General features: G+C 31.6%; 1 protein-coding gene and 1 long non-coding RNA gene across 6 annotated transcripts; one reads left to right on the forward strand and one right to left on the reverse strand.

Moving 5' to 3' along the window:
* Positions 1 to 5184: 5184 nt before the first annotated feature.
* LOC110669877 (uncharacterized) lies at positions 5185 to 7446 on the reverse strand. 4 transcript variants are annotated; one of them, XR_009147660.1, is made up of 3 exons: positions 7127 to 7436; positions 6434 to 6486; positions 5185 to 6129 (listed from the first exon to the last, which is right to left on the reverse strand). It is a non-coding gene; the product is annotated as an uncharacterized LOC110669877 (long non-coding RNA). The 4 variants fall into 4 exon arrangements; XR_002497785.2 differs by lacking the exon at positions 6434 to 6486 and having other exon boundaries at positions 5185 to 5669; positions 5737 to 6129; positions 7127 to 7358; XR_009147659.1 differs by having other exon boundaries at positions 5185 to 6486; positions 7127 to 7446.
* Positions 7447 to 8165: 719 nt separating this feature from the next.
* LOC110669901 (probable serine/threonine-protein kinase PBL1) lies at positions 8166 to 12529 on the forward strand. 2 transcript variants are annotated; one of them, XM_021831761.2, is made up of 6 exons: positions 8190 to 8446; positions 8631 to 8844; positions 9449 to 10117; positions 10798 to 11055; positions 11348 to 11467; positions 11671 to 12529. In XM_021831761.2, exons 3-6 carry the CDS (start codon positions 9494 to 9496, stop codon positions 12301 to 12303), a joined length of 1635 nt encoding a protein of 544 aa, XP_021687453.2. In that variant the 5' UTR covers positions 8190 to 8446; positions 8631 to 8844; positions 9449 to 9493; the 3' UTR covers positions 12304 to 12529. The 2 variants fall into 2 exon arrangements, with proteins under 2 accessions (XP_021687452.2, XP_021687453.2); XM_021831760.2 differs by lacking the exon at positions 8631 to 8844 and having other exon boundaries at positions 8166 to 8446.
* Positions 12530 to 13802: the final 1273 nt, after the last annotated feature.

Consider the following 13802-nt stretch of genomic DNA (forward strand, 5'->3'; position numbering starts at 1 on the left):
ATTAAATTGACAAGAACTTATTTAACTCTAATAATAATTATTAAGGACTTAAATAGATTAATTAAATTGATAAAATTTATTTGACTCTATTAAAAAAATACTTTTATTTTTTTAATAAAAATTTAAAACACTAACTATTCGAGTTTAAATAATATGTATTTAACTGGAGTAGAATTAAATTTCACTGTTATATGCACAAGAAATTTATTAGGAAAATATATTCTCATAAGTTTCATTATAATATTTATATAATTATTATTTGCAATATCTCCATATTATTTTTCATAATAAATAAATATAAATATATTTTTTTAGTGTATTAAGAAAAAAAAACAGTATTTGTTTATTATATCTTAATATTTTAAATTAAGAAAAATAGTAAAAGATCATGAATGCAGTTAAATTGAAAGCAACAGTAGTACAAAAGTGGCCACAATATCAAAAACAGTAATACAAAAAGCAAAAAGCAGTATACCACAAAATTAAAGTTTATTCATCAATCTCAAATTATCAACTTGAGTTCTCATTTGCTTCTTTAGATCAACTTCTTTTATATCATTAAATATAACAGTTGAAATAATAATTGTTGAATTTAAATATTAAAAACAATTATAAAAATCATTATTTATCTTTTTTTTTTGGGTAAAAAGATACTTCATTGTTTAGATACACTGAGTGTATATTTAATCTTTTCCATGAAGTTAAGTGAAATAGTAAATAAATGGTTTTTTATAATAAAATTTCAAAAGTATTAATTTAAAAATTCTCTAGTTTAAAATTAGAAAATAGAAAAAGTAATGTTTTGGTTGATGATTTATATTAGAACACTCTGGTAGTGAGGATTGTGGCTTCATTATTTCATGTGTTAGTGGAGTAATCATATTGAATATAATATTCAATTATTGAGAGAGTATAGTAAGAAAACACATTATTTTTCTTTGATAGAAAAAACAAAACATTATTTTTGGCTCATTCAATAGCATTGCATATTGCTTTTGCAGTTAGGTACAGATAATACTAATAACAAATAACTGATAACTAATAATTGATTGTTATAACCTGTAATATATCATAAGTATTTAATAAAATTATATTTAATTGTTACTCTTAGATATAAAATGACTAATAAAATTATTTATTATACTATTTATTTTATTATTGAAATAGACATATAATTATTAATTTATAATATAATATATTATAAATATAATTATTTTTAAGTATATATAAAAATAAATATTATATTTATTTTATTTATTATAATTTTAAATAATTTATTGATATAAAATAATTTTAAAGACATACAAATTTTATAATTAATAAAAAAATTTTAAAATAATTATATAATTTAAATAAAAAATCATACTAAATAAGTTATTCATCCAAAAAAATAATTATAAAAATAGAATTGATACAAACTGTTATAATCGATGAGTATCGTATTAATTAACTATAATTATTAGCCCCATTTATGGAATATCTCAATTCACTTGATTAAAATGTGTAACAAACAACCACCTAGTATTATAATTATAATGCGAATGCGCTGTCTGGGGATGGGACCATGACCTTCCGCATCCACTGAGACTGAAGATGTGATGCGCTGCTTGATTAAATTGTAAATTGTCCTTTATGTTTGATGGTTGGTCCAAAGTAATTGAAACAAGGTTGGACCTTGAATAACATTTTTAGGCCACTTCTGACTGAAATGGAGATGGGTTTGTTGTGCCTGAGCCTTTTCTCACTGACCCATGTTTCGACTTTCAGCCACTCATCTGGATGCGACAATGTCCATACATGGGACAAGAGTTTGATTATCTCACTGTAATATCAAAAGTTGGAAATTGATATATGAGAAGAACAGCTTTAAGTGACCAATCAGACGTTTCAGTTTAGAGAATCACATCGTAGGTTTCTTTGATTTTTATGTTTGTGTTTTAAGGTCGCAATTCCTAACCATTCAACACTTTATTTGCAGAAATTTCAGATTGAATCGACTTCGATGGTTTTGGGGGAAAAGAAAATCTCACATAAAACTGTCCTTTACGTTTGAGGTGGACCAGGCCCAACATACCATATAATTAAAACGTTCTATGAAATGCCCGCAGGCTGAACCCCTTTGATCCTGATAAGTGACAAAAATTGCAGGTGCTCAATGGGTTGGGGAGGTCAAGACTTGACTTGGGGCTCCTCTCGGTCCATTACTGCAACTTCAGCTTCAGGGATTTACCGATCTGGCCTCTTTGATCTATTGTAAATCCTAGAAAGCACAACTCTGTGACCTTGTAGTGATGCTGGTAGCCTGCTAATATCTTAATGGAGGCAATTTTTCTTTCCTAGAAATATATGCTTCCTATTATTATTTTTAATAATCGCCCACATCTAATTATCTCCAATAAACTACTCATCTTATTTGGTGGGTCCATTGGATTAAAGTCTTAATTGCACATCTTAATCCGGAAGGCTCAAAACTTTAAATATCAAAACATGCTCGACTCCCTCTTTCTTCATTGGTCAAATAGATGGGCTCTGTCGATGGCCGATTGCATAATACGCAGAGCAGCAGCAGCAAATTTGGATTTTGATCTCAAAAGTCCTTTCAATTGGCAGATCATGAAGGCAAATAATTGCACAAATTAGAACAACAGAATTTACTCTAGTTAACGACAAGGAAGGCACATCATGTCATCCTACTTGGTGCCAACGCCATTCTCATCCCACGCTATTGAAAATCAAAGCTTGAATTTTGTGGTGTCTCAGCCAATAAACAAATTATATGTTTACACTACTGGAAATAAAATTATTTGCCAGACAACTTATTGATTGAAATATGCACTTCGACACTTAAAGCACCCATGAAAGAGACCTCCACCTGCTTGATGGAGATGGTGGGGTCATTTTATGATTTAAAACCTAGATAAGGAGGAAAAATCAATTTGCCCCTCAATTACTCAAAATCCCAATTGGGTTTTGCCACACACAAGCCAACTAGGAGGTGCCTGCTCGTATTTGAAGAGCAGCTAATCCTCACGCAAGCCAACTAGGAAGTGCCTGCACGTATAGACACAGCAGCTAATCCTCATCTAGCAAAGAGATACGTCTAGAGGCTTTGTATTGAAGAAAAATGAGTTTCATAATTAAGACACGAAGCATAAAGATAGGAGAAACAGAGCAAAAAAGAAAAAAGGACTTAGAATTTTGAAGGAAAGTGATGATTTTCTGTCAACTTTCTTGGACCATCTCAATGTAGAAAGATGATTGTGTCTATCCACTAAACCAAGCATCTTAGCAAAATTTAGAAATTGAAAATTTTGTCCTTTATGTTTGAGGTGGACCAACTGGAAGGACTGACAACGAATTTTGGATTCATGCTTCTCACCGTTAAATTTTTTTTTTAATAAATAAAATTTTATTAAAAATTATAATTAAGAAAAATCTTAACATGATTTTTTTTTTTCTACTAAATCAAAGCAATAGATTGCTCTTCTATGTAAAAAAATCCAGGAAAAAAAAAAAAAGAAATTAGATTCAAAGTACTCTGACCTCATACACTTAATGCAAAATCAATTTTATATAAAAAAGAATTTAACACAAAAAAAAAATTTGAATTAAGTTTATTTATGTTCATATCAATTCTGCGGTGTTTTATCACGGGTTGATGTATTAATTTAATTTGATGTATTTTATTATTTGTAACATGTTTTGACCTATTGATTTTATTAAAAATTTGATATTATTTAAAAATAAATTTAATAATTATTATTCATAATATTTTTAGATATAAATTATAAACACGTAATAAGAGCTTTAAATTGAATTTATTCGTGTTTGCTTTACCTTATTTATGATTTATCAATAATTATGTCGCACTAACTCGCAACTAAATTAATAAATATAAGATTACTTATTTTTTAAAATAATAAGATTAATTATTTATTATATAATAGTTTTGTTACTTTACAATAGTTGGTTTGTATTATTTTTTTATTAAAATTAATTTAGTTTTTGAATTTATATAATAATTTAAAAATTATATTATTTTTGTAATTATTTTATTTTTAATTTTTTAATTAAAATATTGATTAACTAAGTATTAAAATATATCTTTTTTCTTTGATGTTAGATTATATATTTTTACATATTATTAAATATATGAATGATTAGCAGCTATGGATATACTGTAGTGGTAGGTGCATCCCACATATATTATAAAAAATTTTATGTATTACTAAAATTATTTAAATTTCATGTAAGATATTATTTTATGAAGATTAAAAAATATTAATGTTACTAAAATAACTAAATTTTATCGGTTCATTTTGATTACAACTGAATAATGCATAGCTTTATGGTTGTCCTTGGCTCCCAAACATTTTTAAAATAATTTTAATATATATAATAAAAATTATTTTTTTAAATTAATCTCTAAAAATTTATATTAATCTTTGTAAATATTTATAAAAAATATTAAATAAATGCAAAAATTTTTAATTTATTTTTTATTAATTAGACCCTAAATTTTCTATTGGTCTTTAATAATTTATATTTTATTATTTTAATTGAAGCATTAAAATTATTTAGTTGCCATTATATAAGTATAAAAATTTAATTAAAAATTAATTATTGAAATTTTTATTTATATCTTTTAAGTGCGTGGCTACTATAAATCCAACTTTATACAAAAACTAATTTGATAGCAATTGATTACTTTTACCACTTAATTATTGCTACCATAATTATTTAATCACCATCATCACCATCATAGCTGATAATATTTATTATTATTATTATTATTATTATTATTATTAAATATGAAAATGAAATGAGAATTATATTCTTATCATTTGTTTTATTAGACATTTAATTAAATCATATTGACGTGGGTGAAATTTGAATTTTAATGTTTAATTCTAAAATGAATTTTGAATTGTTCAAATGAATTTAAAAAAATTAAGAGTGAGTTCGGATTTCAAAGTTCTATGGTTGGTCCAAAGTAATTGAAACAAGTTTGGACCTTGAATAACATTTTTAGGCCACTTCTTACTGAAATGGAGATGGGCTTGTTGTACCTGAGCCTTTTCTCACTGACCCATGTTTCGACTTTCAACCATTCATCTGGATTCAACAATGTCCATGCATGGGACAAGAGCTTGATTGTCTCACTGTAATATCAAAAGTTGGAAATTGATACATGAGAAGAACAGCTTTAAGTGACCAATCAGAAGTTTCAGTTTAGAGAATCAATTCATAGGCTCCTTTGATTTTTATGCTTTGTTTTAAGGTCGCAATTCTTAACCATTCAACACTTTATTTGCAGAAAATTCAAATTGAATTGACTTTGATGGTTTTTGGGGAAGAGAAAATATCACATAAAACAAAATCAACATTGATGCCTCTTCTGGGAGCCCGCATGAGTTTCCTGCTCCGTATCAGCTTACGAGATGACCTTTTCTTTTTCAGGTAATCTTCTCATAGTTTTTCCAATCTGTGACTGAAGGAGTAAATTCTGGGACCAAGTAATTTGGTTGCTAGAAAATCTCATTAGAGCCTTGTGAGAAACCAATGGAAGATGCCCTAAACAACATATTGGATGTGGCACAAGAAGAAAGCTTGCTAGTTACTTGCTTTTGTATGAAGACCAGATTGTCCAGGAAAAGAAGCACAATAACCTGATAAGAATAAGAACAAATTAGTAGTCGCAGTTAGAAAAATAAACAGTGGCACAAGAAGACTGACCAGCGGAAAAATTAAAGAAGCTTCCACTTGACAGATGCTATAACAGTAGAGTGCTGTAGATACTGTTATTCTGATTCAGATGTTGAGCCAACTTGGGCTGTAAGCTAGACTGCTTATTGCTCAACAACAATAAATATTTTGAGGCACTCATTCTGTCCTTAAAATTCTCAACATATGCTGCAACCGAATGTCAAGTTATAAATGCTTCCAAGTGTAACAACCAAGGACATATTTTAAGGAAAACTTCGGGTTCTTTTGTAATTAAACCTAGTTAAGAAGACGTTTTTCCAAAGAACAATACTGAATTGGAAAGTGAGGCATCTTGAATTTAGGAACTGCTTTCCGTATTTTCACTTCATCATCACCAATGATGACAGAAGGATTCCTTCCAGCCTGTAAGGAAAAGTAATAAGAAAACAAGCTCAAAAGGGACAAACACAAAGCAACTTATCTTTAAACCCTGTACTAGCTAATTTCCAAAAGATAAAAAGAACCGTTGAATGTTATCAATGTCATCAAACTTCATGAAGAAACCTACCCAAGTGATTAGAAATTTTCCATAACTATCAATGGCTATAATTTCTATTCAAAAGAACTGCTAAATGTTATCAATTCAATGCCACTGGCTCATCATGAGCACTCAAATGTTTAATTTACCAATGGGCACGCACATTGACAAGTTTTAATACTGAACTACCTGAAAATTGCTAGGAACACCGAACACCAAGTTCTATAGCTTCCAACATATAACTGCATTGATATAAACAAATCAACTCTTCATTATCAATCAGAAAATTTTCAGGCTGAACATATTTTGTAATAAAATAGTCCCAACATTCAATTTTTGAAGAAAAAGAATAATGATTTATAGAAAAAAATATAGTCCAACAATATATTTTTTTTTCAAATTTAACCCATTTATCTACCAAAATGCACGAGTTGATAATGATCAATTATGCCAGTCAAACATGTATTTCAAGAAAAGTCACAAACAAACAGGGAAAAGGAACAATAAACCAATAGTTTCAAAAGCTTCTCAAGCAAAGATCTAGGATCCATTTACATGAAAAAAAAAATTTCATTCCTGGCTGGAGAAATTGGGTCGATTGTACTACAAATTCATAATTGAACAAGGAAGGCCACAATCTTCCATTAAAGCAGAAGCAGCAACTTACAAAGGTCTAACATTCACAATCTGTAACAGAATTAACTCATTATAATGATAATCAGCATAACTAATTCCAAACAAAGAGAAATGAAAATTGATATTAGTTAATTCCTGGGATTCCAACCAAGAAAGCTTAAGTAATAAAAATTGATATTCGTTCTTTCAGCGTCGTTTTCCAGCGAGTAAAGAAGTAAAATTAAGGTTAGGGTTTTGATGCGACACCTTACAATACGGAGATGAGTACAAGCACTAGCAGAGACCTTCAAAATCGACATCAAGTCGCGAAAGAGGAAATCCGAGAGAAATCGAACGCCCTAAATCACTTCTGATTTGAGCTTCGTAAAGGCAGAGGAGAAAGTGACACTTCTGATTGAGTCTTTAGGAAACTGAATACGTATACGCCGGATAAATCATAAAACTCCGGTCTCAGATCAACAGTATAAAGCCCAAGTGCCGTGGGCTCCACTGGGTCCCACTAATTCCAACTTGTCTGCTGATGTTGGAAAATTCTTTCCACTCGTACTTGGCGCGTGAACGACTGCTTACCTAATATTACTACTTACATCAGGACCCAATAAAAAATAATAATAAAAAAAAATTGTTCATGCCAGTGGGTACCATGTAGGATTTGAATTGAGAAATCTCGGCCGTCCATAGCTCCAGCCAGAGAAAATCTGACGGTGGATGTTCAGAGTCAAAGACCTCTCTCGATAGGTCTCTTTGACCACACTGGGAGCAAGCCTTTTTAAATTAAAAAGAAATAATTTTCCAAACTTTGATTGAGCTGTCACTTCAATCGAGGCGCTCTTCGTTGAAAATCGAGGTTCTTCATTAATTTACGATTGTGGGCTTCCATTTTTCAAAATTTTCCTTTTCCACTTTTATCCTCCACTGTCCAAAATATAAATTGAAAAATAGATTATGCTGTATTATTAAAAAATTTTTTATTTCAAAAATTGATTTAAATTATAAATATATATATAAATAAAAATTAGCCCCTTCTTGTTTGATTATATGGGTATTCAAAATTTTTTTAAAATTAATTTTCGGGTTAGAATTAATAATTAAAAATTATTTAAAAAATAAATATTGAACGATAAAATTGGGTAGTAAAGTAAGTGGCAAAGAAATGAAAATATGAAGAAAGTGAAGGGCAAAAAAGAGAAAAAGGAATGAAAAATGCACTTGTGTGGGTTTGAAGACAAGAAAAAAATCATAAATTAATGGGTTAAAATTAAATCCGGGTTTTGGTAGGTTTGACCACTGTTCATTGGGCTCCATTCTTCATTCACTCTCTCTTTCTTCTCTTCGATCCTAATATTCCTTTCGCCTCTCTTATATAAAAATCTCTCTTTGACACTCTTCTCTCCGCTTTTTCTCATTTGCTTTCTTTGACTTGTAAAGGGTTTTTCTTCTTTTTTTTTCTTCTTGGTTTTCATCTCATCAAATCAAGGATACAGCTTCCCATTTCGCCATTTTTGCGTTTATTCGTGTCCTTCTGAGTGAAACTTATGCATGAACAGGGTCTTTGTTTTTCCTCAGGTAAGATTATGATTATTATTATTATTATTATTATTTGTTATCGTAAATTTGGGGGGGCAGTTTTTTTTTTTTTTTTGGAGTTGGAATTTTGTTGGAGGGAATTATCGCAGGAGAATTGTGGGATTTGTTTGTTTTGGTGGATTGATTTGCTTTTATATCCTTCTATTTTTTCATTTTTTTCTAGTGGGTATCGTCTGCCTGTGGGAAATTTATGATGAGAAAATTGAACCAGCTGATTGGTTGATGTGTGGAATTGGGTGGTCTTGGTTTTGGAATATTTGGGTGATTATGGATCTGAGTTTGTTTTTATGGTCCAATCATGGGATGCTGATTTATGGGTTTCTTGTCTTCTTCTGGAAGCGCATTATTGAACATGCCGTTCAAATCTCGATCCTTTAGTAATTTGCTAACTGGCATTTTAGATTAGGGAAAGAAATTTATAGTAGAAAATTTCATTAACATTTTATGTGCACATAGATTACTTAAAATTTTGGTGGAATTTGACCCTAATAGTGATCGATAGGTGTTCTAAACTGTCAAGTAACTTAGTTTCTTTATAGGTTTACTTTTAAATCATTGGCTGTTCCAATTGATTGATCGATTGTGTAATTTGACTTCTTCTTTTGAAAGGATTGAATTTTATTGAACCATTTATTACTGGATGTAAGCCTCTTTGGATATATCAAATTCATGATGCCAATTTGCAAATTTATTATCCTAGTATGGTTTACTTGCTTGGTAATTGGGGTCAGTGTCACTGTTAGAAATGGAATTTCCTTCAACTTAAGTTGTTAATTGGTAATTGGGGTCAGTGTCACTGTTAGAAATGGAATTTCCTTCAACTTAAGTTGTTAATTCAGTGTCTTTATTCTAAATGTTAAGATTTTCTGGTCCAGTGTGAATAATAAAAAATAGTTACTTGTTTTTTTACACATGAGCCTCTGCATTAATGAAGTTAAGAAACTATCCGATTTTAAGCTTGATTAAATTTTATTTTGGCAGAAAGTTAGAAGACACTTTCAGTTTTGAAGTATTATATGTGCTAAGATGGGGTGTTTCACAGTCTTGAAGAGCAAGAAGAAAAAGCCCGAGCCATCGGTTTCCATCAAACGTGTAAGTCCTAAGGAGCAAACGCCAACCATACTACCTGAGCCCCAGATCCCAACTCGGTCATTGCAGTCAGCACCCCCTAGTTTTAGGACAAGAGTGAAACCTGTTCAACCCGATAACAGGGTGTCTAACAGTAGAGCACGAGCAATGTCAGCTCCAGAAAGCCTTGATGCTGCAGAACAAGATGAACTTGCAGCAGTTGAATATGATGAGCATGAAGAGTCAAAGAGCAGAACTGGTTTACCAAGGGACCATCCAAGTCCACAGCCTCTTCCTCTTCCTACTTCTGCACTGAAGACTGTTAGTAGTTTTAAAGCAGGAAATGGCAGTGGCCCTCTCTTTGCTTCTGGGCCATTACCACTGCCTCCTTGTGGAACACACAGTGGAACACTAAGGAACTTCTCATACGAAGAAATTGTATCTGCTTGCCGCAGTTTCTCCTCAGATCGATGTGTGTCAGAAGGTCTTTCCTCTACCATATACAGGGCTTCCTTTGGGGATGACACATCATGTTCAAAGAAGTTTGAAGCCAGTGTTACTCGCCTTCATTCATCCTCTCAGGTAAGTTAGGAGAAATTGTGGGGTTTTTTTTATTTTTTATTTTTATTTTTATGGTCTGCTGTTGACAGTGTTCTTATCTGAATTTGGGGTATTCATAATTGTGGATTTTTCTTCTTTTTGCCACACCTATATGCTGGGCATGGGCGCAGCACACATATTTTCTTGTCTGCAGAATTTTTTTTTCCAGTTTTTAGTTCCTGAGATGTAATTAAGCTTTCAAATAAGTTCATAGATTCTCACTTTGAGAATGTCTTCAAGAATTTAATCTTTCAGACTTCAACGGATTTGATAAGTTTTGATACTTTTTACTATGTTTAGAAAGATTCTTTGATAACTTTGGCAATAGATTCACATGGATGCAAGAAAGAGAGGACCATTTGTTAAACTTACATTACCATCGGTTAAACTTTCTGGTTTGTCTGGAATTGCATTATATACACGTTCTTGACAAATTCATGCATTCCTGACCTTTCACTGTAAATTCTACCAAATTAATGCAACCAGCAAGTGTGTTCCTTTATTTGCTTGCTAAATGGGTTTTTGTCTGGAGGAGTTTATGAGAGATATTATGTACAGGCATGAATATTTGTATGTGTGTGTCTGTGCATGAATCTTCTTCTTTTGAAATATTTGAGATGTCTCTAAATCTGGAAATAAAGTTGCACTATGTGATCATACAGGGTTTGAAGGAATTTATAAATGAGGTTAACACCTTTGCATCCTTGCGACATCCAAACCTATGTAAATTGCTTGGATACCATGCACGTGATGGGTCGGAGCAGAGGATGTTGGTTTACGAGAGGCTTTATCATGGAAGCTTGGATCGACTTTTGTATGGGAGATCAGATGGGCCTCCCATTGATTGGAATACAAGAATGAAAATTGCTTTATGTGCTGCACAAGGTCTTACTTTTTTGCATGAAGAAGGGCCTTTTCAGGTAACTATAACTTAATAATGATACAAGGCATGAAGGATGTTGTATGTAGTAATAGATAGGTTAAATATTCCCCCAAGGTTGATAATACCGTGTTAAAAATTTTCTGATAATTTTCCCCTCATCCTTTCCTAGAATGTTAATGACTCATTTACTCCTTATATTATTTCCAAATAAAAATTTTTTTAAAATATCAATGCTCTAAAACTTTGTTGGTTTTTGATGACTGTTGAAGTTTTTGGGGCAACTGTTGAAGTTTATCATTTTCTCTGAAAGCATTTCCTCAACTTTGCAGGCAGTGTACAATGAATTCTCTACTGGCAATATACAGATTGATAAAGATTTTAGTGCAAAGCTGTCAGGATATGGTTGTGTTGGTCAAATTCCTGAGACTGAGATCTCGAATAGTTCAGTGGTAAGTTTCTTTTTGCCTTGCATCCTCATGTTTCTTCTTGCTCCCCATAAATTGATTTCGGTTTCTTCTATCTCTATAATTCATAATGGTGTGACATAATCTTAATTATATTTACACTTGTTTTTTTTTACCTTTATTTTTGTTTAATTGTTCTCAGTTTGTGAGAGGTTAATTGTGTTCCATTGTATTTACTTATTATGCAGGCTGTGGCAAATCTCTCTTTGGAGACACTGGAGAGAGGGCTATTGACTCCAAAGAGCAATGTATGGAGTTTTGGAATTGTTCTGCTTGAACTACTTACTGGTCGGAAGAATCTTGATAACCGTCACCCCAAGGAAGAGAGGAACTTAGTTAAGTGGAGCCGGCCTTTCCTTGTTGATGACTGTCGATTGTCACTAATTATGGATCCTCAACTTAAAGGTCGTTTCCCAGTGAAGGCAGCCCGGACAGTGGCTGATATTGCTCTCAGATGCCTTCAGAAGGACCCATTGGAAAGACCAACTATGAGAACTATCGTAGAACATCTTAAAGTAATACAAGACATGAAATATTCCACTCGCTTCCCACTGCAAGAGCCAGCAGCAGTTGCTGGAAAACAGATGTCTAGGTCACCAAGTCTTAACGGGATTGTTACCCCAGCACCCAGGTTAAGTTTCTCACCATCACCACCATCAAAAGCCCGGCCATGTGTTTCACCCACAAGACCACCTGCTTTGTCTGCGTCCCTTCCTCCACGTGCCTGTTCCTCAACCCTCTCATTCGAGGAACTGGAACGGCAGGAAAGCCAGAAATCATCATCTTCAGCTGTTCGAAGGGCTAGTGTTGAAGGATTTTGATTGTTAATATGCATTTTTTCATTTTTTTTTTCCCAATGTCTTTGTTGATTCAATAGGATATAGAAAAGATTGAAAAAAAAATTTGTGGTTCTTCCACCTTTCAATGCCCCAAGATGATAAAGAGATGGTATTTTGTAGATAGAGTGCAATCCTGGTCCACCTGGGCTCATTAGTTTCCTGTAATCAACAATGTCATTTATATGATGGTGGTGTTTAGATTTCCAAATCCTTTCTCTTCCTGCCCTTGGTGATTTTGATTTGAAATGAAATGACCTCCACTTTGTGATTGTGCTGATTTCACTTTTATGGTGCAAATGCTTTACGCATATTCCGTGCAATTCTATCAACTTGATTTACTTGCTAGAAATATCTTTTTGAGAGATCAATGATAATTTGAAACTAATAGAAACATTGAAAATAAAATCTACGAAGGATAATAAAACAATTATATGGAAATATCAATAAATCTAAATTTATTAAAAAGAAATTTAAAAAATTATGGACCATGACAGAGCCACCCACTTTGCTTTCCCGTTTACCATGACTCGCAGTGTTGCACAGAAGAGTTCAAAAGAAAGGTTCCATTCAAATGATTGTTGCAAAAGCAAGCTCACGAGAGCTGGGAGTCGACATTTCAAACAAAGAAATGCTTTGAATGAGTGATATTCAATTGGGACTAAGGAAAGATTTGGGATTTAAGCTTACTTTTCACATGGAAGAATGCCTTTCAATAATTAATGTGGTGTGTTGATTACCACAATACCAAAAGAGGAGGAGGAAGAGAAGACGTGTCATCTTCGGAACTTCAAACAAAACAATGGATAACGTCAAGACAATAAGTTCAGGAATTCTTCTCCAAGTCGGTGAAAATTATCCAGCTTTCGAGGAGGTGCTTCAGCAAAAGCTTCCCAATTCGGTATTAAAAGAACTTGTCAAAGTTGAATTTATTATATTTCTTATACGCTTAGCACGAGTTATCTTATTTATTTTTATTGAAAAATTTGGTGATATTTCATTTTTTATTTTGAGCTATTGAGTTGAGACACTACAATTTTAATTTTTATAATGATTAAATATATAATATTGATATAACCTTTTAATAATATTAGTGAGAATAGGAGATGACTTTTTTTTTTTTTAAATCTAAATAACATTAAAAAGAAAGAGAATTTTCATATTTTTAAAGGTAAAGCCTTTTTTTTTTAACTGAATAAAAAATTTATAGAAATTAGAATTTTAAGAAGGAAGAAAAGGTGTCTAAATTAAATTTGGCTTATTAATTGAATTGAATTTTCTAAAAAGAGAAAAAGAAGTCTTTGATAGTAGTTGAAGTTGCATTTGTCCTAATAAATGCATTGAATAGGGTCTGTTCATGGGATTTTGGCTACAGCAGTCGAATAATGTTCCAAGGTTTCATGTCAAACAAGATAAGCGATAAAATATGCTTCAAAACAAATAATAATAATAATAATAATAATAATAATAATAATAATAATACA

Source organism: Hevea brasiliensis, chromosome 3, assembly GCF_030052815.1.
Source record: "Hevea brasiliensis isolate MT/VB/25A 57/8 chromosome 3, ASM3005281v1, whole genome shotgun sequence".
Classification (NCBI taxonomy): Eukaryota; Viridiplantae; Streptophyta; class Magnoliopsida; order Malpighiales; family Euphorbiaceae; genus Hevea; species Hevea brasiliensis.